The 26,677-nt window shown below is 35.8% G+C and overlaps 1 protein-coding gene across 4 annotated transcripts in view; it reads left to right on the forward strand.

The window, feature by feature from the left end:
• Positions 1-26,677, forward strand: part of LOC123307709 (ubiquitin carboxyl-terminal hydrolase 34) — a 177,075-nt gene that overhangs the window by 27,150 nt on the left and 123,248 nt on the right. For all 4 annotated transcript variants that reach the window (XM_044890118.1, XM_044890121.1, XM_044890119.1 and 1 more), the window contains exons 7-9: positions 23,815-23,991; positions 26,342-26,516; positions 26,566-26,650. In XM_044890118.1, coding sequence (XP_044746053.1) covers positions 23,815-23,991; positions 26,342-26,516; positions 26,566-26,650 — 437 coding nt within the window. The remainder of the gene's footprint in view (positions 1-23,814; positions 23,992-26,341; positions 26,517-26,565; positions 26,651-26,677) is intronic.

The following is a 26,677-nucleotide window of genomic DNA, read 5'->3' on the forward strand; positions in this document are numbered from 1 at the left end:
ACAAAATAGGGACCTCCAAAGTCCACCGCAGAGTGCAAAAAAGGTTTCACCTGATTCACCCGAGGTCGTGGTAACGATGCCATTGGAGGTTGGAACGTTCTTGGATGCATCTTCCAACACCGAACACATTTCGATAAGACGGACTTAATAGCCCGTCTAGGCGACAATATCCAAAATGTTTGTAATAATAGGTATTGGGTAGTTTTGAATCCTGCGTGAAAATATTTATGGTGATAATATTCGACAATAAACTGAGTAAGACGTGAGGAGCGAGGCAAAATCATGGGAAACTTGGAGTTGGGGGACAAGTTAGAATGATTGAGGCGACCTCCAACTCGAAGGATTCCATCTTCATCACGAAATGCACCAAGCCTTCGGAATGGTCGCGAAAAGGCAGAATTTTCAAATTCATTCGAGAAATGCACCTGCTGTGTATATTTCACCAACACCTTCAAGCTCTCATGCAATTCCCGCAGCGCAAGCGCACCATTTCGTTTCATTTTAGGGTTTTTGGAGTTATAGATAAATCTCAACATGTAAGATAAAATGCGTTGAATTGTAATAAATGTAGACTTTTCATTTAGCAAATTACTCAAAATGTTATGCGATGGAATTGTTGTGAAGTGAACCAATTTTCTCTCCTCCTCCACTGGGTAAGTAACATTTGTTGAAAAATGTTTCATGGGTAATGTGGAACTGAGAAGAAATGATGGACCTTGCCACCACAAATTATTATGAATGATATTAGAAGGCAACGAACCTCTTGAAGCTATATCAGCGGGATTGTTTGCACTATCTACATGAAACCAGTTATCTATCGGATATTTTTCTTGAATGAACGAAACCCTGTTCGCGACGAAAGTTTTCCATCTGTGAGGGGATGCTTTTATCCAATATAAAACTATTTGTGAATCAGACCATAGACAAATTTTATTTATTTTCACCTGACTTCCGATGTTTGTTAAAACAGAGTGCACTAACTTTGTGAGCAAAACGGCAGCGCATAATTCCAAACGAGGAATTGTTACTCGTTTGAGCGGTGCCACTTTAGATTTGGCACATAAAAAATGAGTGGAAATATCCTCAGCAGTATGTACGGTGCGAAAATAAACTACACAGGCAAAACCCTTCTCGCTAGCGTCACAGAAACCATGTAGATCGATGGCATCAGTATTGAATGGAATGACTAGTCTAGGTATTCTTAATTCTGTCAAGTGTACAAATTCGTCCCGGTATTGCCTCCACACTCTAACAATCTCGTCGTTTGGGGTTTCATCCCAACCAGCGCCAGAAGTCCATAAGCGTTGAATTAAGTATTTATTAAGAAAAGTTATAGGAGACAAGAATCCCAACGGATCATAGACCCGAGCCAACTCTGACAACATGATACGTTTACTACAGCCTGTATTTTCCATTGATTTGACTTTAAATGAAAAATAATCATGTTCAGAATTCCATCGCAAACCTAACACTTTCAGTGGGGATTCCTCACTACTATCAGAAAATGAAATTGGACTTCGCGATAAATGAGATTCGGGCAAATCAGACAATACTGCAGATTCATTACTTGCAAACTTTCGCAATTCAAACCCGCCAAGTTTCAACAATGAAATCAATTCATCCCTAAGCTTAATAGTTTCAGCCAATAATCGACAACTAATCACGAAATCATCGACATAAGAGCATTCACGAATAGCTTCCGAAGCCAGCGGAAAATGTTGACCCTCGTCTTCAACAAGCTTTAATAAAACTCGTATCGCCAAAAAGGGTGCCGGACTTGTCCCAAAAGTCAGAGTCAAAAGACGATAATCTTGGAGTTCCTCTTGCGGTGAAAATCTCCAAAGAATGCGCTGATAGTCAGTTTGAGATGGATCAACTAATATCATGCGATACATCATTTTAATGTCGGCGCATAAGACATAAGGTCGAAGGCGAAAATTTATTAAAAGTCGTGCAATATCCTTCTGCAATTTGGATCCTATCATCAAACATTCATTAAGCGATTTGTTTCCTGCGTATTTAGCTGAGGCGTTAAAAACAACTCTCAATTTTGTTGTAATGTTATCTGCTTTAATAACACAGTGATGTGGTAAATAATATACGCCTGAAGTTAAAGTTTCAGTATTGTGAACCAATTCCATGTGCCCGAGACTTAAATATTCCTGCATAACGTCAGAGTACTGAAGGTACAAGTTGGGATCTTTTAGAAGACTTTTTTCTAGCGAATAAAATCTAGAAACTGCATGATCTCGCATTTCGGGAAACGAAGGTTTCACCAGATTGTCTCGAAAAGGGAGAGATACAATATAGCGACCATTTTCGTCTCGACGACAGTTTTCCAAAAAATGACGTTCGCATCTCTCATCTTCCGGACTACTTATGACTACGGTGGGAACATTTTCCATTTCCCAAAATTTTTTAACGATATTATCTAACGAAATATCGGAAGATTCGCAAAACAGCGACATATTATGTTGAGCAGGTAGTTTGATATCTATCTTTCCCATTATAACGTAACCAAATATAGTGCTGACAGCAACAGGCTCATCTGATGAACCCGAAATCGAACTACCAATGAGGGCTTTTGAGAAAATGTCTGCACCCAATAAAATATCGATTGAACCAGGGCAGTTGAATTTGGGATCAGCGAGTTCAATATTATCCAAATGTGACCAATTTTTCACCGGTAGATGGTATGCAGGAAGACTATCACAAATTTGTTTCAAAATAACCGCGTCTGCGATTAGAATGGGAGCATTTTTATTTACGGGTTTAAGTGTCAGCGAAACAATTCCTTTATTTATCCTAGATTTCATAGAATCAACTCCTTGTATATCCATTACATATTCAGATTTTTTAAGACCGAGTTTGCGAACTGCCCTTTCAGTAATGAACGATGTCATACTTCCTGAGTCTAGAAGACATCTTAACGGAAGAAAATCACCATGTTTATCACCGATATCTATTAAGGCCGTCGCTAACAAAACATTACTCTGTTTCGAGTCGATTCCAGACCCAACAAAATTTGAATTATCTTGGTTTTCAGTGTTTGGCTTATTAAATGAACTTGCTGCCTCTTGATTTTGCGAAGTATTTCCTTTATCATGGTGGAGTAAAGTGTGATGAAATTTGGAGTTACATTTCTTACAGCTGTAAGTGGAACGACATGAATTCAAAGTATGAGCGCTACTTAAACAATTAAAACATAAGCGAGAAGTTTTACAAAAAATATACCGATCCGCAGGCGATTTGTTTTTAAAGGCAGAACAAGTATATAGCGAATGATTCTGTTTACAAAGAATGCAATTAGTAGCGGGCGATTTATTAACATGAAATGCATTAGAGCGAGGAACTTTCATTTGCGATTGTACTGGAAGCGGTTTTTTGGTTCGAGTAACTTGCGGAGAAGCCAATGTATCTAAGACAGTGCATTGCCTATTCAGAAATTCAACCAATTTCGTATATTGAGGAACTTCGGCAGAACCGTGTTCAGTTTCAAATCGAGTTACAGTGTCAACATCAAGGCGGTTCAAAAGCAACATTAACATCACAAAATCCCACTGTTCAGTAGGAAAACCTAACGTCTTTAAGGCGGCTAAATTTTCGGTAAAGGTATCCAACAATTTTCGGAGAGAACCAGGCGTTTGGACATTTATTCTAGCCGAATTTTCAATTTCAACCCAATGGCTTTGCGCTCTTAATCGTTTATTCGAATAACGAGTTACAATTGCTTCGTATGCTTGGGTGTAATTTGATTCAGTGAGAGGTATAGATCTGACAAGTGATAAAGGTGGTCCCTCCAGAGACGATATCAAATAAGTAAACTTTTCAATGTTACTTAATCGACTATTTTTGTGTATCAACGCATTGAACTGATCATGAAAGGTTGCAAATTTCTTGAATTGGCCATCGAATTTCGTAAGATCAATCTTAGGAAGACGAACATTAGAAGACAATAAATCTAAAGTACCTGAAGTTTGTCCGGTTTTCATCACATTGTCTGTATCATTCAATCCATTGAATAACTCAGCCAACACTGCTTTAACTGCGTAAAACTCGGAAAGGAAAGCGTCACGTATCACATTTTCATTATCGACATCTGCCTTTTCATCTGAAAGCAACAGCGAAATAATCGCATTGTGTTGTTTATGAAATTCATCGTAAACTACCTGGATATCCTCACTTCTAACTTTAAATAAAAGACAAACCGATTCATCCGCTTTTGCCTTTTGTGATAAATTATATAACGTATGTATATCATTCATTGCGATGTTACGATAGGCTTTATATTTTTTCATCTTGTCCATTTCGAAAAAATAAACAAAACTCTAGAGAATAACAACTGACAATACGGATTATTAATTCAGCGAAATGCGTAGGCGCTCTCTGCACCAGAAGAATAAATTTGCGTTTCGTGCGCACAAGAAAATTTAAAAGAGGGGAGCGTCTGTTTTCTCCCACCTGTTCTATTTTGCGGAAGATGGCGGAAACTGAAAATTTAGAAATTCATGACGTTGGGAAAACTCGAAATTCAAAATTTTTTCAAGGGCAATGGCGTTTATAATTTAGCGAGAATTAGCGGAAAAAATATCGATTAAGTTCAGCGAAGTCAACAAGAAATATGCGGACTCGAATAAAGGCGAATTTGCGTGTATTTGCAATCTTAGTGAAATCAACCAGAGTGATAAGGGTACAAATAAGCATAAAAAAATAGATACATCCGGCTCTGTATGGACCAATGTTGCGGTAAAATAGCTCAGTTTTGTTGGTAAGCTTTAGTGGACTGTAATCACGTTTTTGTTCTTGAACCAATCTAAGCCGATGGCGAAAAAGACGAAATGGATAGCACTTACAGGGTCGTTCCAGAAGATCTTCCTGTAGACTTCCGTCCTCACGAATAAGCCTATTCGGTTTCCTCTTCTTTGGTACCCCCTCCGGGAGAACCTCACTCGATCCCACCTTCACGCCGCGACCAGACTGTCTGGGCAACTTCCACTATAGGTTATGCACTGTTTTTGCTTAACATTAATTTTACGTCTTTGCGGGTTAATTTTTTGACTTTAGCAAATTTTCTAGCGATACTTAATTAGTTCACGAAGCGATTTTTCAGCGAGCACACACTCTTTTTACATCCAAAATTAGACTGTTCCTTGTGGTCAGTTTTTCTTCACATATTTCGCACATATGTCTAAAATGATTGCAGCGCGTCGAAATATGAGCTATATTACTTTAACAGTTATAATTACGTGGTTCTTTGAATCAAACATTTCTTACAAGAAAATCGATTTCCTGATAAAACTGTCGACTTTAATAAATGGGCATTTTTAACTTACACTCGTATAAGATTTCTAATATATTTTTGTAAACAAGAATTTGCATTAAAACATATTGACATTGACACTGTTGGCGTTGACAAATCCGATTTGTCAGAATACAGTAATCTGTGGAGAACATGACATATATTTTCGTATGCAGGGCCACCTAGCGATTGATTGCAGAACTAAAAACCGTATTTGGGGTGGGAGTAAGGAAGTGTCAAGCCTCTGGCTGGTAGCTTGCGCCTAGTGATGCCCACGAGGGTTTCGTTTTCGAGAGTCTCGTCTGGTCTCGTCTCGTTTTCGAGACGAGACCTGATATTCTATGTTGGACATTATAAGGCGAATTTTGGCGCTGTAACCACAGCTTACTATGGTTATGGTTATCTCTGACGTCATAGTTACTGATGACATTTAGGTTATCAGCTGTTAAGTGACAGCTGTACGTTTTGTTTGGTTAGTTTTCGATAAAAATAAAATTTTGGAGGGTAGAGACCCTTCTTGAAGAAGATGTACAAGAAGAATAATGAGAAAATATTCTTTAACTAGTTTAACCTACCTGGTGTATACTGGTGCCTGTCCAAATGCTGTTTTTTGCTTACCTCTTTCTTTTTTCATTATTCAATACGCATTATAGATTCGAGTAGTAGTATTTTATAATTTGTTATATGTATGTGTTGTGATGGATCCACCAATGACAAAAAAAATTAAACTATCGCTGTTTACTTCATAGAAGGGAAGTTTCCCTTCTATATGGGTGTGTTCTGTGCTTCGTGAATCCCGCTACCAACGCATTGTCTCTGTACCAACGTCTATTATTTGTGTTCTGTGCGTCTCTGCTAAGAATCTATGGCACTAAAATTCATTCCATTTCACTCATTGAAAGGAGATAGAACTACATACCATACTCTTCAACCCATTGAACTCTATGGGAACTCCATAGAGTTCAATGCTTTAACCCTACCAAAGATTAACACCCTACTCAAGAGGAAGGTTACGTGTAGTTACGTGGTTAACTTCCTGTGACGTCATTGAAACGTCATAGTTACATGGTTATCATCGCCAAAATGTGGTTACCCAAGTAACTACAACCTAACCATAGTTAACCACTAGCGCCAAAATTCGTCTATAGCAGTGGTTCTTAACCTTTTAGTGATCAGGGACCATTTGACAAAATTGTTGTCTTGTCACGGACCACCAACTGTTCCGAGGTAATTTTAAGTACCTACGTAAACGTCAATTTTTGTAAATGAATAAACAAGGTTGTTGTAGTTATGAATTTGAATGAACGGGCTCGACTTCGATTTATGCCCCACCTCAGATTTTGATGATTATTTTTTTATAGATAGAATTTTTCATGAGGAATCGAATGGTAGTAATCTCAATGTGCGGAATTTTATAGTTCATTAGCTATGATTTTTTGAAATGTTCGTTAAATCCACTCAATTATGACATTTGAATGTTTGTTCACTGTTATTCTCGATTAATTCGAAATTTTTTCTCAACAGAACTTAACCAATTGGGATTTTGAGGTTATTCACTGAAAGAAATGTGAATAATTGATCAATTTTAGCTAAACATTGAACTGAATTATTTTGAGGTGAGGTTAGGATAGTGAAAAAACAATTTCATACATGAAAGTATCATTTTGGTGATTTAAATTTAAGTTTAAAGGACCGAAAAGTGAAAATATAATTTTTCATGATAATATAATGATATAGCACGTATTTTGATGAAATTTTCGAAAAATCGTTTCTCTCAAATCAAAAGTTCTCCGGGATTGATAGTTGTACGAATAGATTTTGTATCTTCTCTTGCATCCAGGAAAAAATCGGCAAAAAAATCTGACATAGGCACTTTGTCGAATTCGAGAAAAAGCACTTTACAAAAATTTCAAAAAATCATAACTGCCGAACTATAAGTTTCCGCAGATTGAGACTAATGCCATTCGATTCCTTATAAAAAATTTTATCTGTAAAAAAATAATTATTAAAATTTGAGGTGGGACATAAATCGAAGTTTACTTTATTATTTCAATGCGATTTTTTTCACTACATACTCTTCACCAATTTATGAATCCTTGGTTCAGTGCTAGGTACTTAATGCCAAAGTGGCATGTCGGCACTGGCATCCAACCGATTTCGATGCTTGTTTTTAATTACCAGTAGAATCGAAAACCCCTGCTCGCATGAATATGTCGATGAAAAGAGAGAGCATTGGGGTCTAGTCTCCCCATTTTTTCTATTGAAGAAACCCAGTTCAATATACTTTCGTTTTGGTGGCATTTTTATAAAAAACTAATATAAAATAATTGTTATCAATAAGTGCTCTTCAGTCTGGTTCAACCCTATGTCCTGTCGGATGGCTTCGCGGACCACTTCGGGTGCTTCCAGGGACCACCAGTGGTCCGCGGACCACCGGTTAAGAACCAGTGGTCTATAGTCTCCTTTCACAAATACGAATTTTCCTTGCAAATTTGAAAACTACCCAATAAATGAAGCATTCATATCATCGGATGATGATGCTGATATTTTTCCTTTTAAAAGTTTCAAACACAAACTCCTGGCCTCAGCTTGCTTTTACTCTGTACACCATAAGCGCGAGAAAACGGCGCTCATCGACGCCGGCCACCGGTAAGCAGGTAACCAGCTTCCACTTTCGCCACTGTGTTTCTACACTTGGGGCTTGCGGATGATCACAAGGCATCATTCCAGTCCGGAAGAAGCACTGCACGCAGAAAAAGAAGTTGTTGGCACCTCTGTTATCTCTCTTATGTTTTCGCTTATTTGTTCGAGCCTCGACTTGCCAGCAGATCTTAACCAACAGATAATAGCAGATGAATTTTGCATATATTTTTTATTGTATTATCCTGATTCTCCGTAGGTACCGAAGTACCCTGAGCTTATACGAGTTTCGAGAACCAGTTGTGTTCTGTGTAGGCTTTGTTTCTGTGTCCTTACGCCACCTTTGGCACAGCACTTTTGATTTTAACCCAACAGTGAATGCTGCACCGTACCCGTATCGAGTAGAAAATTTCTTCCCTAGCCCGGGATGCGTATTGGCACTGTTTATCATGCTGCAACGTCCAGAAAAAGTTACCGTGTTCGGCCGACCGACAGCAACTTTTGGCTTCCCCTACATATCAGGAGTTTTTGTACTCTGGCGCTCGATCTCAAGTGGTCAAAATTTTCCATAGTACCGACAGTCGATGCCCGAACATTAAAGAAGTTGGAAATCCATGAGCAGCTTCGCGGAAATTACTGAATTTCTAAAGAATAATAAACGCAGAAAATTTTGAACGTATTAGTAAAATAGCATCCAAGAGTGCTGCGCAAAACATATTTATGCTAAAAAGGCCATTCAAGAAAGAAATGCCAAACAATCCCAAAAGGCGAAAATCTTTGTATGAAAATATTTATCTTAATATACCATTCACTATATGTATATTATTTTTCATTATATTTTAATGTGGCTTGATAAACTATTTTTGGCTATAGTATATTCTTAATTTTTTATGAAAGCGAAATATGAAATTGCGATAGAAAACAAATTTGAACGTGGTTGGGACTGTAACGCGGCAAACAATGTCTTGGGAATGGCGACGTATCCATATTACAATAGTTACTACGTCTGAACACCTGCTTGTGCTGAGTCGTGGTAAGATACGAGTATGTCTGGGTAGAGAGCATTGGTTCAGTCATTCTTTACCGCGTTGCAACACCATGTATGCTTTGCAGTATAGTAAGTAAATGACAATACGCGCCCGGGACCGGACTCGGTACCTTACGGTTGCAATATACTGAGCCGACGGCGACGCTCTAACCACCAGGCCGCGGACGCAATTTATTTGTGAATATGAGTAATACTTTTATTTTCTTAGGCCCGGTACTTTCACGTGCGAATACCTAAATTTATTCGATAAATAATTCTTATTCTTAGGATAAGTAAAAATGCAGTCTTTTCACTTTCAGATAGTGTTATTCACATATATCTATTATAACAATATTGATAACACGCGTTCTAGACTACGACAAAACATGAATCCAAATCGTTGGGAGGAATCCACTTGTACGCATGCGCGAATTAGAAGTTCGAAAATGACAATCAAGATATTGGTTAGGTTGTTTTCATATTTGACGTTGAATGATTGAATGAATTCGAATGATGATTTATTTCAAATTGTTGGACAAATTTTGAGAAGAATTTTATGTGAGGCGAAAGTTAATGAATATTAAATTCATCGAGTATGTATCCGTTTTTTTCAACTTTCAAATGAATTAACGAAAAGAGATCAAACCAAATAAGTGCATAAAAACTATTCTACCAATATTATTATGATTTGTGAAGTAATAATTATGTGCCGAAAAGGAATGGTATTGTCCGTACTCAGTAAACTCAAGAGTGACATAATAACAAGTGCGTTTTATATTACTGTTTCATACCAGTTTCAATTATTGCGTGTACGTGTAAACATCATACTTATCTCACCTCCTGAATTTCCCCTCTTGTAAATCTACTCAATAATAGTTATTTTCCTATCAAGTGCGGAAAGTGATACTTGCCCGCACGAAACTGCCGTTGCCCGAACGATGCGAAGCAGAGTTCGGGTAAGCAGTTGAGTGCGGGCAAGACACTTTCCGCAAGAGTTAGGAACAATATTTTTTCTACAAGCGCTTGAAATATATAAATATATCAATTGCACGATACAGATCATATCTCATTTGATTAATTCATATAAAATGACAGACGTAATTCTGCATGTCGTTACCATGGGTTACTCATCGTTGACGTTCGGTGCATAGACATGATAGAATTTAATTAATTCTATAAGATTTGCGTGCGGGAAAAACCCCTGCTAATCCATTCCCGCACGCAAATGCGTGCGGGAAAGAAATAGCAGGCGTTTTTCCCGCACGTTTTGGGAAAGTGACTCTTTGCAACTTGAAATGCGTGCGGGAAAAAGGTTGAACGCGCACGGTTGTAGAAAAAAAATATTTTTGGGTCAACATTTAATGTAATATGTAGTTATATTATATAATATATAAAAGTACATAGTGCTCATTAAAAGAGACATGCTTCAATAGAATCAATACAATAATCAATTTGGCAATAATAATATTTAGAAGATGAGAAACTGGTAAATATTAGTAACTACAGTTGAGCTTTATAGATATAGATGTCGATTTAGATGTTTCACTATTTCAGTGCCGAAAAAAACAATCATAAATTGAACTAGAATTATTACCTCAACTCCCAACTGAATTTCAAGACAATAACAGACTTATCTAGATACAATGCAGATAATATACGATAGTGAACAACCTAGAAAAATGCATTCACAATCCTACAATTTTGTAGATTCAACATCACTTTTGTTAATCTCCGCACTTCGCTAGTTTTCTGTGGAAAACACATAATATTTCACTATTGTTATGAATCCGAGCGTCTAGTGGTGCAAAATGATGAAGTTTCATGAATTTTGACTTCTAATCATTAGAAATCCACGATGAAATACAAATTACTACGTAATGCAAACCTGAGTTTGAACCTGATTCAAACCATTATCAACATATTGATAGGTTAAGGTCGAAAATATTCGAATGGTTGTGAAGTAAAATCATTTCATTCCTGTCAGTTCATAAAACCATGTATCAGAAAGAGACAGAGCTAATCAGGTTATTCATCGAATAAATCCGTCATTGAAACTCGTTAATAAGATTTCATTTGTCATAGATCGAATGTCGGTACGTCATTATTGGTTGAATTTTTAAGATTCTGGATGTATGGTTATTTTTCGTGTGATTTTCACGAAATATTTGCTTTCTAGTTGGAATTATGACAATTTCTACAATGTGGTCTCTTATTTTACATCAATCAGTGAAAAGTAGTATACCGTGTTTTCACAGAATTGTTATTCGTCAAATAATTTCATCTGAAAGCACCGAAATAAGGTATCCTTCAGATAGGACATTATTCGACAGATACTTATTGACAGTGAATAAAATTTATTCGAAGGTGAAAGTACCGGGCCTTAGATGGTCAAGTATTCATTAGTGAGCGTTCAACTTACGGGTTCTTCGAATTTCTGGTATTTTTATGGTATGTGATGGTCATAATTGAGAAACTGGAAGATGAAGGTGGAAATTTTGTATTTGGAGAAGATTCATCACATCAATGAAAAACTAAACTCGTTTGTCAGATATAACCTAAAACTAAATTTTTTATGGATTTTGAACAGCCTGTATCTTTCCAACCTAGCCGAATTCGAAAAAACGGTAAAGGGAAAAAATATTTCTTTTGAAGTCAGGATTTTTTTGTTGCAGCAACGTTTCGGCTAATATGTAACCTTTATCAAGCTAAAAATAGACAATGTCATGAAATATATGGTAAATCAAAAGGTAGATACCTATGTCCTTTGTGGTTCGCATTTCCTGGTACCTTTTGTGCTTGTGTATATTGATGACATCATAATGTGCATTTCACGTGACAGAATAGATGAGACCATAGATATACTAACCTAACATGGATGAGCCCTCCCGTATTCGAGCTATGGATGAATGTGTTGCCGAGAGAGATAGAGCTAGTAGTGGCAAAAGGCCCGCAAATTCCATTTAAAACGCATTGAATGAGTATGGAAATTCTGTTATTTGTGCGTTTTTCATGACAATTCTAGGAGCAAACATGAAAATATTGGGGGTATGCATTGCCTGAATGATTATTTGTTTTTATAGCTACAAAAATTCATGAATAAGAAAATTCAAGGAACTTCGCGGGAAGAAAAATATAAATCCCATTGCGATCGCAGTAATGGTTTATTTAATGAATTTAAATGAATACAGAGTGTTTCAGAATTCAATACGATAAGTTTAGGGATTTATTTCCTTGGGAATGTTTAGGCAAAAAGTTCATATAAACATAGGGCCTCAAACGCGAGCTGTGCGGTTTTAAAAGTTTTCTTTTGGGTTTAACCAGGGAAGTTAAATACTTGACGGCACTGATCCTACTTTTAAATTTTTATTGCCATGCACATAAAATAGTCTTCCTCAATGGGAATGAAATTTTTTCTTTTTACCGCCAGTTCGTACAGTTTATGGCTACACAAGATTTAACCATTATGTATTAGTGTTATTTAAACACTTTTATTTCAAAACACTCAGGAAAATCGCACAAAAAGCACAACAACAGCAAACTAAACACTCGTAAACAACGCTTTTATCGAGCTTTTTGCCACTACTAGCTCTATCTTTCTCTAGGCAACACGTTTGTCTTTCCTTTACCGCTTCCATTGTAAGTTATAATTTCTATGGATGAGACACATATCTTATTCAATAGTTTTCATGACAGGTTGATGTTTACAAGTAAATTGGAAGTTGAAAATATGATTCCATTCTTGGATGTATGGTTACTTCGTTACAATAATAGAATAATAGCCGATCTATATTCAAAGCCATCAGACTGGTTGATGAACTATCAATTGATGCATCCCAGCTCACAGAAGTCACCCTTCCTTTCATAACAGGAATTTCAGATTTCAATCAAACATATTACAACATAATAGATATCCCTAGAGTTCAATCAATAGATTTTTTTCTCTTCTTCGAATAACATTGCCCATACGAATGGTCTTCTAGTGGCCAACCTTGGTTCAGACTTTTGAACATACCGGGGCTCTACCAAAATCTAGTGAGGGTTATGCGTTCGTATTTTTCTAATATTTCACAGTATTGCTATAACACCCTGAATAAAATTTTCACTAGATTAAAAGACCCAGTTATTAGAGAAAAAAATCAGGTTTTATTTACATGATAGACTGCAATGATTGTGATGAGGTATATGTCGGACAAACGGGACAATGGTCGCATTCAGCGGACGAAATAGTTGCGCAACTGTTACCAAACGCTAGCGTAAACGTTCGGTGACATATGCGCTACATTCTCAACACGTTCTGGAGCGGACGCCACTTTTGGGAGCGGATTTGATTTGTGCTAGGTAGCGGTAGCGGAAAGGAGCGAAAGTTGGACTTGAACTGAGTAGGTAGTTGTTATTTAATGTGGAAGATGCACGAGTTTGAGTTTGTTGAGGAAAATGAAATGAAAATTGATGGAAGGTAATAAAGAAGGATGTTAAATAAGTTATAGGAAATATACTAGAGCAACAAAGTAATTCGTCAGAATTCTAGGTTATGTTTTTCACAAAAAAAAACTGACTTAACCAGCACAAGGTTAACGAAACTTAAAAAATCCGTTTGTTTACGTCTTTCCTACAGACTTCTCAACTAATCAGCTGATAGTGACAGCTCGTTGGACTGCCTTATCCTATCTCGGCTTGCCAGTCGCATTCAGCGGACGGAGCGCAAAACGCTTCTGCTACCCATCGGTAGCGGTAGCGGTCGGGAACATGTTGAACGTTCGCTGGCAAGCCGAGATAGGATAAGGCAGTCCAACGAGCTGTCACTATCAGCTGATTAGTTGAGAAGTCTGTAGGAAAGACGTAAACAAACGGATTTTTTAAGTTTCGTTAACCTTGTGCTGGTTAAGTCAGTTTTTTTTTGTGAAAAACATAACCTAGAATTCTGACGAATTACTTTGTTGCTCTAGTATATTTCCTATAACTTATTTAACATCCTTCTTTATTACCTTCCATCAATTTTCATTTCATTTTCCTCAACAAACTCAAGCTCGTGCATCTTCCACACTAAATAACAACTACCTACTCAGTTCAAGTCCAACTTTCGCTCCTTTCCGCTACCGCTACCTAGCACAAATCAAATCCGCTCCCAAAAGTGGCGTCCGCTCCAGAACGTGTTGAGAATGTAGCGCATATGTCACCGAACGTTTACGCTAGCGTTTGGTAACAGTTGCGCAACTGTTTCGTCCGCTGAATGCGACCAATATTTAAAATGCGGGGTGGATCATCATAGGAGGGATTGTTTGCGTTTTAAGGATTCAGCAGGATTACCAGCGCATGCGCGAGCTTGGGAACATAATCTCAATTGTGAGACTGTTAACCTTTGGATTTTGGAAAAAAACCGGTTCAAAAAAAATTTCAAAGAAATGCTTTATATGAAGAGAACTCCTAATACTGTGAATTATAGGACTGATTTGGGCGGACTCAATTCGTGGTATTTGAATTATAAAAAAATATAATAAATAAAATTAGATTAAAATAGTAGGCGTATTTGCTTTTAGAATATTTGTATCGGACCGACCTGTCCACTTCATTGCCCGTGATTAAATTGTTAACTGTTAGGTCGTTGGATATTCGTCTAATTGTCATTGAATTTCTTTCAATCGCACCACACCTATTTGTTGTTAGTTGTGAATGCTCTGTTCTCGTTTTTTTTTTCATTTTACAACTATATTCTACAATGTATTTTCAACGTACTTATTAATGATTTATTCTGAAGGTGAGTCTTATCATCATGGTTGTTTGCTTTCATTGTTATTCAAGTGCTGTATGTAGGATCTCTTGATGTACCATTTATTTCATAACATAATATTTGTCTATTTTTAGCTTGATAAAAGGTCCTTTCGTTTGCATAGGAAGTGTAGCACTTTTCTATTCTCGGTGTAATTTACACTCGATTTTAGTATTCGTTTGCTGATTGGATTACACCAGTAAAGAGGAGGTGTAGTTTATGTACACCTAGTCGGTATGAGGTGTAATATTAGTGTTCTGTGGTGTGAAATGTAAAATTCGATATTAATGTCACGGACGTCACAGTAAATCATAGATAACCTAGATGCGCAACTCTCTGTCTGAATTTGTTTCCTTATAGAGCGACATCTATTGAGTTTTTTCCTTTTTCGCCAGCATAATTTTGGCAGCGCTGCTACCAGAATTACAGATGCCTACTGAATTGTCAACGCATTTGGTTTAAATTTTAACACCTCAAGATTGAAATTTCGCTCGCGTGTCATCACAAATTTATGCCGAAAATAATCTAATTTCCGACATAAATTAGTAATGATGCGCAGCAAATTTGAAACTCTCCAAATTGTAGATTTGGTGACATCTGATTGGAAAAATTTCTCGATATGAATAAAAGAAGATAATACCTCCTCATATTGGGCTAGAAACTCCTCAACATCTACTTGCTCCCTGAGTTCTTCCTTAATTTTGAATTGGGTTAAAGAGTTATTTTGGCGAGGATATTTAGAGTTGAGTGATGAAAAATAGTATTAAATGTTCAGGAGGGTCTCACCAATATTTTTTGGCTTCATTTAAAGAATTATGTAGTGGGTATATAGCTATACCTATGCCTTAATAACTTCCAAGCAATCCGAACATTCATTATAATATCTTTCATCGTTTTTCTGGGACGCTTAATTTTATTCCCAGTTGCACGACTGTGGCTTAACATAATCTTAAATAAGGGGCCCTTAAGTTTTTATATCTAGTGATATTTCAGTTTTTTATTTTGGTGCAACTTCATCCTAGTTCAATTAAGCCATTTCATTGGTTGGCCGATGCCGATGCCGATGATCGTTGTCGTTTCATTAACCTAACTTAATTGTCCTGTCAGTCAGTATCAAGGATATTATTATAATATTATCAAAGAGTAACAACTTTTTGTTGTTGAATTAGCATTAAAGGTACCTTAGTTTATATATAAGTACAACACTTTCTTTGTAAGGTCTTGGGTGAATTTGTTTTACTAATTGTTATATTTTATATTTTCGAGACTATTTCTTTACGCATTTATGTATGTGCGCAGCGCGTAGTAGGAGGGATACGAATCCGGCGCAAGCCGATATTAAAAATGTAATTAACCAGTTCGAGTATTGTAGCAAAGATAGAAAAACACCTGTACGAAGTTTTATTTTATGAGAAATAAAGTTGTAAAACGAGTGGTTCTCATTTCGTTCATTTCATTCATTTCTTCATTTGATTACATCAGAACACAACAGTTGGCGACAAGAAAGAAACGATCCTGCATTTAATTGGATAAACTTAACTACTTAATTACGTCGAACACGTGAGATTTACGAAGATCACAAAATGGCTGCCCCAACACATTCCATTCATACAGTATTTTCGATCGAGACCTACGATATTACCAAAAAATTCGATCGTTGGTTAATGCGATTGGAAAGCGCATTCCAAGTTTTTCAAGTGCCTGATGATAAAAAAGCGGCCTATTTACTCCATTACATGGGGCCAGATGCTTATGACGTTCTATGTGATAAAATATCACCCCAAAACCCCAATGATACACCTTACGAAGACCTTATAAGAGAAATGAAGAACCATTACAATCCTGAGCCGTTGGAAATTGCAGAAAATTTTAGATTCCTTCGGAGAAAACAAAATGATGGCGAAAGTGTTCAAGAATATTTGACGGCCCTACAACGCCTGGCAACAACTTGCAAATTTGGTGATTACTTGAAGAAAGCCCTTAGGAACCAATTTGTTTTTGGTCTACGAACCCAAAATATTCAAAGCAGGCTATTGGAGATGAAGGATTTAACAATCGAGAGAGCCTTAGAGGTAGCGATCAGCATGGAAACTTCTGCCAGGGATGCAGCACAACTTCATCGGAATAACGTGACCAGTTCTTCTGTGAATAGTGTTAAATGTGGAAAACAAATGGGTGATCGACCTTTGAAAATCAAGGCTTCTTCAAAGCCTTCTTCTAATGATAAAAATTCTAATAAATCTTCTTATTGTTACAGATGTGGCTCTCCTTCTCACTTTGCAAATACATGTAAATACATCTCTTCTATCTGTTCGAAATGTAAAGTCAAGGGTCATCTGGCAAAGGTATGTTTCAAAGCCAGACAAAGCTCCAGGAAAGCTGAGCATACCAATCAAATTGAGGAAATTTTTGCGGTAGAATCAGAACATGTAAGTTACAGAGATAAATACATGGTAAAAATCAAAATTGAGGATAAATTAATTAATTTTGAACTGGACAGTGGAGCTGCTGTCACAATAATGAGTCATGCATTGTTTAAAAAGTCATTTCCCAAATTAGAAATCCATAAGACAGATCTGAAATTGGTTACATATTGCAAAAGAGTTTTGGATGTTGTTGGCTTTTCAAGGGTGAAATGCGTATACGAGGGCAAACTAAAACATTTGAATGTCTACATTGTCAATACAGATAGATTGCCTATTTTAGGTCGGGAGTGGATACGTCAACTAAACATAAAACTCGAAAATTTAAATAAAATTGGTCATGAACAAAATTTACAAAATTTTTTACATAAATACCCAGTTCTTTCAGATAATTCTATGGGTAAAATACTCAATCTCAAAGCTCGCTTAAGGTTGAAGGATAACGCGAAGCCGGTTTTTGTTAAAGCTAGGAAAATTCCGTATGCTTTGCAAGATAAAGTTGAAGAAGAATTGAGTAGGTTAGAAAAAGAGAATATTTTAGTCAAAGTAAATCAATCAGAATGGGCTACACCAATAGTTCCGGTTGTTAAAGCAAATGGTAATATAAGAATATGCGGAGATTTCAAAGTAACTCTAAACCCTAATTTAATTATTGACGAACACCCGTTACCTTCAATAGAAGAATTATTTGCAACAATGTCAGGGGGAGATAAATTTACAAAATTAGATTTACAGCAAGCTTACTTACAAATGGAAGTTCATCCGGACGATCAGAAACTTTTGACATTAAGTACGCATAAAGGTCTTTATCAATGTACTCGTTTATGGTATGGAGTTGCTAGCGCCCCAGCCATTTGGCAAAGAGAAATAGAAAACATACTTAAAGACATACCCGGAGTATCTGTATTCATAGATGATATCAAAATAACGGCACCAGACGACGAAACTCATTACGAACGTCTAGAGGAGGTTTTGTCTAGATTAGCTAAGCATAATATTCGAATTAATTATGATAAATCTGAATTCATGAAAGACAAAATAGAATATTGTGGTTATGTTATTGATAAGATTGGAATACATAAAGCACTAAATAAAATTCAGGCTATTCAAAATGCAAAAATACCTAAAAATTAAACAGAAGTTAGAGCTTTCACTGGTTTAATAAACTATTATGGCAGATTTCTAAAGAATTTGAGCTCTAAGTTATATCCGTTATACAATTTACTAAAAGACGGCGTAGTATTCAAATGGGACGCAAAATGTCAGAAAGCCTTTGATACGGTAAAAAAAGAAATCATGTCAGATAGGGTACTTGCTCATTTTGATCCACAACTACCTTTAATATTAGCTACCGATGCTAGTCCCTATGCTGTCGGGGCTGTGCTGTCGCATATATATCCGGATGGTACAGAGAGGCCTATACAATTTGCTTCACAAGTTTTATCTTCAGTTCAACAAAGGTATTCACAAATAGACAAGGAAGCTTATAGTATCATTTTCGGTGTTAAAAAATTCTTCTACTACCTCTATGGTAGACATTTCACGCTCTTTACTGATCATAAACCTTTGATACAGATTTTGTCTCCATCCAACCATCTCCCAACTTTGACCACAACACGAATGCAACATTATGCATTATTTCTACAATCATTTCAATACGATATTAAATACAAAAACACGAAAGACCATTCTAATGCGGATTGCATGTCTAGATTACTTATGAATTCGACTAATACTAATGCATATTATGATGAACCAGATTCTTTTGAAATATTTCAAATTCAAAATTTGCCGGTTACTTTCGAAGAAATCGAGAAAGAGACATTGCGAGATAAAAGTCTTTCAAAACTGATAAAAGCGTTGCGACGTGGGAAACTAGTACATAAACGAGATCGTTTCAACATAGATCAAACAGAATTTTCATTACAACAAAATTGTTTGTTTAGAGGACAAACTGTTGTCATACCTAAAACGTTACGCGGAAAAGTCTTGGATGAACTGCACGCTATACATTCAGGTATAATTAAAACCAAGCAAATCGCCAGAAGTTATTGTTGGTGGCCAGGAATTTCCGAAGATATTGAGCAAAAGGTTAAAAATTGTTTAGAATGTAACAAATTCAAAAATAACCCTCCCAAATATCCATTTCATCCTTGGGAACAGGCTAAAACTGTTTTTGAAAGAGTTCATATCGATTTCGCTGGACCGTTTATGAACCACTATTTCTTCATTCTAGTGGATGCGTATAGTCGTTGGCCAGAAATACACTTAGTCAAAAATATGACAGTACAGACATTAATTCCTTTACTGAGAAAAATATTTGGTACCTTCGGTTTACCATCGGTCATAGTAAGTGATAATGCACCCACATTTACGTCTTTTCAATTCAAAAATTTCTTGAAGGAAAACAACATTTTCCATAAATTATCGCCACCATATCATCCTGCAACCAATGGACTTGCAGAAAGATATGTGCAATCTTTCAAAAATGTAATAAAAACATTAGGACACACTGAAAATGACATTGAGAAAAACTTATCAAAATTTCTAATGAACTACAGAAAATTGCCTCATTCTATAACTGGCGTAAGTCCCTCCACCCTAATGTTCGGTAGAAATATAAGAACTAAACTGGATTTATTATTACCACCGGGAAATATTTCAAAATCAATTAACACAGACAATGGTTGTCAGAGAAAATTTAAGGAGGGGGAGAGAGTTATGACTAGAGAATATTTACACTCTCATAAATGGGAGTTCGGTGTCATTGAAAGAGTCCTAGGTAATTTAACTTATTTAGTTCGACTAGATGATTCACGAATTTGGAAACGGCATGTTGACCAGATACGTTCAATAGGTCAAGAAACACCATTAATGATTAGCCATACACCATCCAATCCTACTCTGGATCCTGTTTTGATTTCAACAGAATCAGCTCAAAATTCTGAGATAAATTTAGAAAATTCCTGTAGGGAAAATACTGAGGAGAATAAAGATTCTGAACAGACATTGAACATAACTAAAGCTCCTCAAACGGAAATACCAAAACAGTTGCCTGCTCCAGATGATCCTTGTACCCTAAGGAGGTCCACACGCATACGAAAAGCACCATCAAGGTTAGGTATGGAACCTTTGTAAACTTAGAGAGGGAGGAATTGTTATATTTTATATTTTCGAGACTATTTCTTTACGCATTTATGTGCGCAGCGCGTAGTAGGAGGGATACGAATCCGGCGCAAGCCGATATTAAAAATGTAATTAACCAGTTCGAGTATTGTAGCAAAGATAGAAAAACACCTGTACGAAGTTTTATTTTATGAGAAATAAAGTTGTAAAACTAGTGGTTCTCATTTCGTTCATTTCATTCATTTCTTCATTTGTTTACATCAGAACACAACACTAATGTTGAAGAGGAACGTGAAGAAAATGTAATTATTGCCCTTGTTAGTACGAATACGGTGAATGATTGCCAAGCAAGTGGTGGTAATTTACGAAGGACACTCAACTTCTTAACAAAAGAAAAGAGTTTGTTGCTAACTATAGTATGATTTGTGACACCAAATTGAAAATTAAAAAACACTGATGGCATTACAATAAAGGCAAAAGAAAAGGCTTGGTATTCAGTAATGAATTTATTCAATTTTCAAAATCCATCAAAAATGGGAAGTTATGCAGCCAGTTCAACAAATTATTTTAGATTAGAATCCCGCCCTTAAATACCTAAGTGGTCATTACAGGAGCGCATAAATTTAAGGCTAGCTTTAGCCATTTAAATTTCACTTAACAGTTGGTGCAACGTAATTTAAGTTAAGGGTTCATTTTGAGGGACACTTAACACAAGTGCGTTTGGTGCAAACGGGTCTAAAATAGATATTCGTGAAGAAATCTACTCTAAGATATCTATTCGTCGATAGTTGAAAGGAAAAAACTCGATAGATGGCACTACTTCTGCCCAAACAAAATCATTTCAAGGGAGTTAACCCCCCTGCAGTAAATCTACTTCGAAATGGATACGATTAGGTTTAAAATTTGTTTGTAAAGTTTACCACTTTACAAGAGGATGGAAAAGTAATAAATCTTCTGAGAAACGCAACCATTGATTAAATCAAAATTATAAGTCTATGAGCGTAACAACCTAACTTCAGTGATTTTCTTCATTCGTTTGCTCAACTACACTGAAAATCAGTGCAGTGTAGGTTACACTACACCAAGAAACAGATGAAAGGACCTAAAGACGACATATCATTGAATTGATGTGGCCGATACTTGATGAAAATCCATAATTGAACTTGTAACAGATTATACGATTTTCACAATATGAGGTTTTAAACCACGACGCGTGTTTCGCTATCACAATAGCATTTTCAGGTGGGTGAAGGTAAACGGAGATATTTAGTAGATACCGAAACAAAAATATAGGTATAAACAAGCATTTGACTCTACTCCTAAGAATTTGGAGGGGGTACCGGAACATTCGGAGCAATTTGGACAGAAACAGCTAAGACTAGAGCTTATAATGTTAATTACTGGAAACGTTATAGCAAATTTACAGATAGGTAGCAGTCGGAGGATCGGTCGTGAAATACCTAATGTTGAAAATGAAACTATCTATTAACTTTCAATTAGTTCATAACTAAATCTTTATTCCTCGATGTTATCGAAAACTATCATCTACCCTTAGATTTCAAGGAAGTTTTTTATTTTTTTTTCCTATTTTTTCAAATATTTTACATTCAACAGATCCAAACGTAAAATTTCAAGTGCCTTTCACTTAACGATTTCTGTGTAATAAGATGATTTTCTGAAATTTTCTACCTCTTTGACCTATACAGAGTATCCCAAATTGCTTCATTTGTTTTGAAGATATAACAAAATTTTGATATTTTGCCGAATTCGAAAATGTGCCCTCTTTATATTCAGAAATATCAGAAAACGGTAAAAATCTCTACAGGCACTTTTTTACTGGAATAAGAGGTAAGGGATCTGGGATCTGGGCGTGATTTTTGATAGTAGACTCACTTTCATTCTACACGTCGGTGTCGATCAGTTGGTGCTTTCTGTTCCGAAGGTTTATGGTTTCATTATACGCAATTGTAGATAATCTTCTGAATAACACAACAGATAGTCCTCCATTACTGACTATCCGTCTGTTCCGATATTCCGGAACAGTACTGTCAGTATTTCAGAGACGATGCATATTGGCCCAGTCTTTCGAGTTCTATTGTTATTCTATTGCGGGCCAGTAAAACCAGCAATATCGGAACAGGCCCTATGACTTCATTGTAAGAAGGCTCAATTCGATGTCTCGTAAACTTTTTTACTTGCGTGCACCCAGGACCAATATACTCTTGCAATCTCCGATTGAGCGTATGTGCCGGACCTTGAAGCCCATTTCTGCGGTTTGTGATGTTAATTTTTATGCTTTGCCATATATTGTTGGAGTACTTTTGTTGCAGTATGGTTTGTGAACAGTATATTAAGTTTCCTTTATTTCCGATGTAATGCTCGGTTGTTGATTTTTTTCTCTGGGTTCAGTTTATTTTGCGATAATGTTTATTAAAATTTTTGTTCTCAGGAAATAAATAGCTTATTATTACCCTCCCCCCATGTGTTCTTAGGAGTAGAGTCAAATGCTTGCTCATATATTTTTGTTTCGATACCTAGCAAATATCTCAGCTTACCTTCACCCACCTAAAGATGCTATTGTGATAGCGAAACACGTCTCGTGATTCAAAAACTCATTTTGTGGAAATTGTATAGGTAATCTGTTTCAAGGGTACATATTAGCCGAAACGTTGCTGGAAGAGTAATAAATATATAAATATATAAGGGTGCAGAAGCACCCTTATTATAAATTTTATTATTTTCAATATACGTTGGTATGTCTTCTGACATCTGCAAATTGAAAAAAAATTCGCCTAATCAAAAATCAATGAGGGCCACCGCGTGTGAATTCGCCGCTAGATGTGCTAATGTAGCTTGAGGTCCACATGATAGACTCAACTAATTTTATGTTCTTTTTAATATATCTATTATACTTATATTGATATTACGTGTTTTATGCTAATAGACGTGAAGCCAAATCGTTATCAGAAAGGGGCCCACACAAATGTGTGTATCCCAAAATGACTAAGAAGATATTGATTAGTAATCAAATATTTCTATATTCAATTTCTCCAATATTATTATCTGTGAAATGACAAGTCCCCGTCATCGTAGACAAACACTTCTTGTATTAGTTTGTCTATGTTCAGGAATTCATTCTACAGAGGAGCCAACTGGTGAGTATTTAGCGCTTCTCTTGTTGTCAAATTTATTATTCTTGGGATAATTCGTCAACAACCTTGATGAAAAAGCAGGGAGAAAATTTGTCTTGATTGAAGATGTTCTTCAATATGAAAAATTCTGCTTATTTTCAATTCATTATTACTACAATTATAAGCGGTTTCTGCTGAGTTTTTTTATGTTTGTTCTCCACTTTCATACCAAGATATATAAAGTGACCCGTTTACATTTTAGCCTGCCAACGCAGATCTTGAACGAGGAACAGATTTTGAGGTCTGTTTCTTGTCTCCATATATTTATGCTTACTATATTGTTTTGATATTACAACAGCTTAAAAGTTCATATATAATAATATGCGTTATCTTATTCACAGACCTTGTTCCTTGCTTCTGTATTAATAAAGGCAGTATGGACTCGCGGGGGAACGACTGTACCAGAAGGTGGTCTGATCAATTTGGCGGCAGAAAATGCAGGAATTACTTCATATAAATGCGCCACATCTTCCGAGAATAGTGTTAGCCTTGAAGGCAGCAACTCTGAAGAGGATCATGTAAGTTTTCATCAGTTACTGAATAATAGATAAATTATCCATGACATACATTGAATTGAAATGATGTGACTTATACTTGATGGAACTCCATTATCAAACAGTAAGGCCTGGTTGTTCAATTCGTGATTAAAGTTAATCCTGGATAAATTTTGACATTTCCGTTCAAATCTGTCACGTTAATCCAGGATTAACTTTAATCTCGGCTTGAACCTAAATTGAACAACCGAGTCTAATAAAAATTGAGTTATATGATTTTAACAAGGATCAGTTATTTAACCTGTGTTTCGTTATCAAAGTAGCATCTTAGGGTAGGTGAAATAAAACCTCAAAGTGCAAGTAGAAATAGGGCAGTATACCTTCAGTACACCTTCACCCATCTGATGTCATTATTGTGATAGCGAAACACGTGTAGTGTTAAATATCTTATTCTCTTGAAAATCATGGATGGAATTCAGTTTTTAAAATATTAGCATGCTGAAAATTCCATAATTGAAATTATTTTAATATATCCATATTTTTAAGAAAAGTGTTTTTTTACTGGAATAAGGACAGAAAACACCGAAAAAACTCTAAGCTTATATTTGGCGACGTTTCGCAGATTTCCATCCGCTTCATCAGGACTAGAATCATTATAAAAATTACTATAAAAATGATAACACCTATAAAACAAACAGTACAATTAAATTACCTCTATAAGTTAGAGTTTTTTAAAATCAAAACGTAGGTCAAAAGCATCAGTCATAATCTACAAATATCAAATGTAAAAACACACATCAAGTCTTCGAGTAAATTCGAGACTTATGAAAACATTTTTTTAATCACAGAAAGTATTAACCTCAAATAGACATCGTCATAGATTATCAATCACCAACCACGAAAGAAACTCCTCTCCACTTTATCTTAATGAACACAATCATATGCCTTATATTATCACATCTACTCAGTGTGTATATCATTATAAATGAATATTCTTAGTCAAAGTGCAGTTATACAATTTACTTGGATGTTCTGTATCACACCTAAAATTAGGTTCAATCAGTTGTTGATGTTAATATGTATCATCTCTAAGATGTTCCTTTTCTTGAAATGCTGTTCATTATCCAAGATTTTTACATTTGAAAAATCAAACCTGTGTTCCTCTTTGAAAAACTGAGAACACAAAGCTGTCTTCTCAATATTTTTGTCATCTCTTATATCATATTTATGTTCTTTTATTCTATTCTGCAAGTATTGTATAGTCTGACCTACATATAATTTATTACAATCTAAACAAGGAACCCCATAAATCATACCTGATCTATGCTTTTTATTAATCGGGTCTTTAATTTCACTATTGTATATCAACAGTTTTCATTTTATAAAAAACTTTTTTATTGTTTTGTATTTCAAGCATTCTTATAATCTTTTTTGATAGTTCTGGGATATACGGAACTTTGAAGTATGTCATATTTTTTAACCGCTACCATGAGGGGATCCAGTTCACAGTTGAAGTTGACAAGTGAGGGTTTATTGCCCTTCTTGGACGTCTGTATACACAGAGACTCGCCTCTTATTGGTATAATTAGCCCACTAACTCAGGTATTCTACTGAATTATCTTTCAAACCATGCTGATAGCTATAAAATCATCGCCATCAACAACTTACTATACAGAGCAATCAACCTAAGCAACCTCGTGTATTACGACCAAAACATAAATAAAGTAAAAAACATATTACGAGATAATAGGTACCTTGAATTCTTTGTGAATAAAATTATTGCAGAACTTCTGTAAAAAAAATTAAAAATGAGAAAGACAACACTGCGAAACCAACCAAATCATACTTCAAAGTTCCGTATATCCCAGAACATTCACAAAAGATCAAAAGAACGCTTAGAATAGAAAACAATGAATTAGTTTTTTACAACATGAAATCTATTGGTACACTTTATAGAAAAATTAAAGACTCGATTAATGAAGTGGTTAGGGTGTTTCTTGTTTAGATTGTAATAAAATATATAGAGGTCAGACTAGACAATACTTGCAAAATAGAATAAAACAACATAAATATGATATCAAAAATAGTGAGAAGATAGCTTTGTGTTCTCATTTTTTCAACCTTACTCCGTTCAAGTTACAAAAAGTGAAGAAAATTATTCCATAGCCCGACTGCTTTTATAGAAGTGAATATAGTATTTATTATTGCACTTAAATGTATTAAATGGATATTATTATGAATTTTGATTTTGAACAGTTCAGCTTGCACTCTTTCTTGAATATTTTAATGTTCTCTTTCTCACTCTTCAACGCCCAAATCCAGGAGTAGGGAGGATCGTTGTCAGATGATACTTAATTTTATTCTTACAATTCAGGGCGATAGTACAGGTCAGTCAGAAAGTCACAAGTCTGATAGTGAGTACTTGGGTGGTGTTGATATAGAGGAAGATACCCCTGATGGTACAGCTCCACCTCCATGTAAAATACCTAGGAAACATTTGAGAAGGAGATCCCGTTGTATAGCTAGCAGCTCCGATCCGGAATTAGATGGTTTGTTATGGTTTATATTAAAGATAATTTAATAATTATAATTTTTTAGGCATTCCTATTAAAAGAGGAATATCAGAGAAGACGAAAAAGTCTTTAGTCGCAAAAGCAAAAAGTCATAAAAGGCAAAAAGAATTGTAAATATACAATTTTCTAATTTCTGT

The sequence above is a fragment of the Coccinella septempunctata genome, chromosome 2 (genome assembly GCF_907165205.1).
Source record: "Coccinella septempunctata chromosome 2, icCocSept1.1, whole genome shotgun sequence".
In the NCBI taxonomy this organism is placed as follows: Eukaryota; Metazoa; Arthropoda; class Insecta; order Coleoptera; family Coccinellidae; genus Coccinella; species Coccinella septempunctata.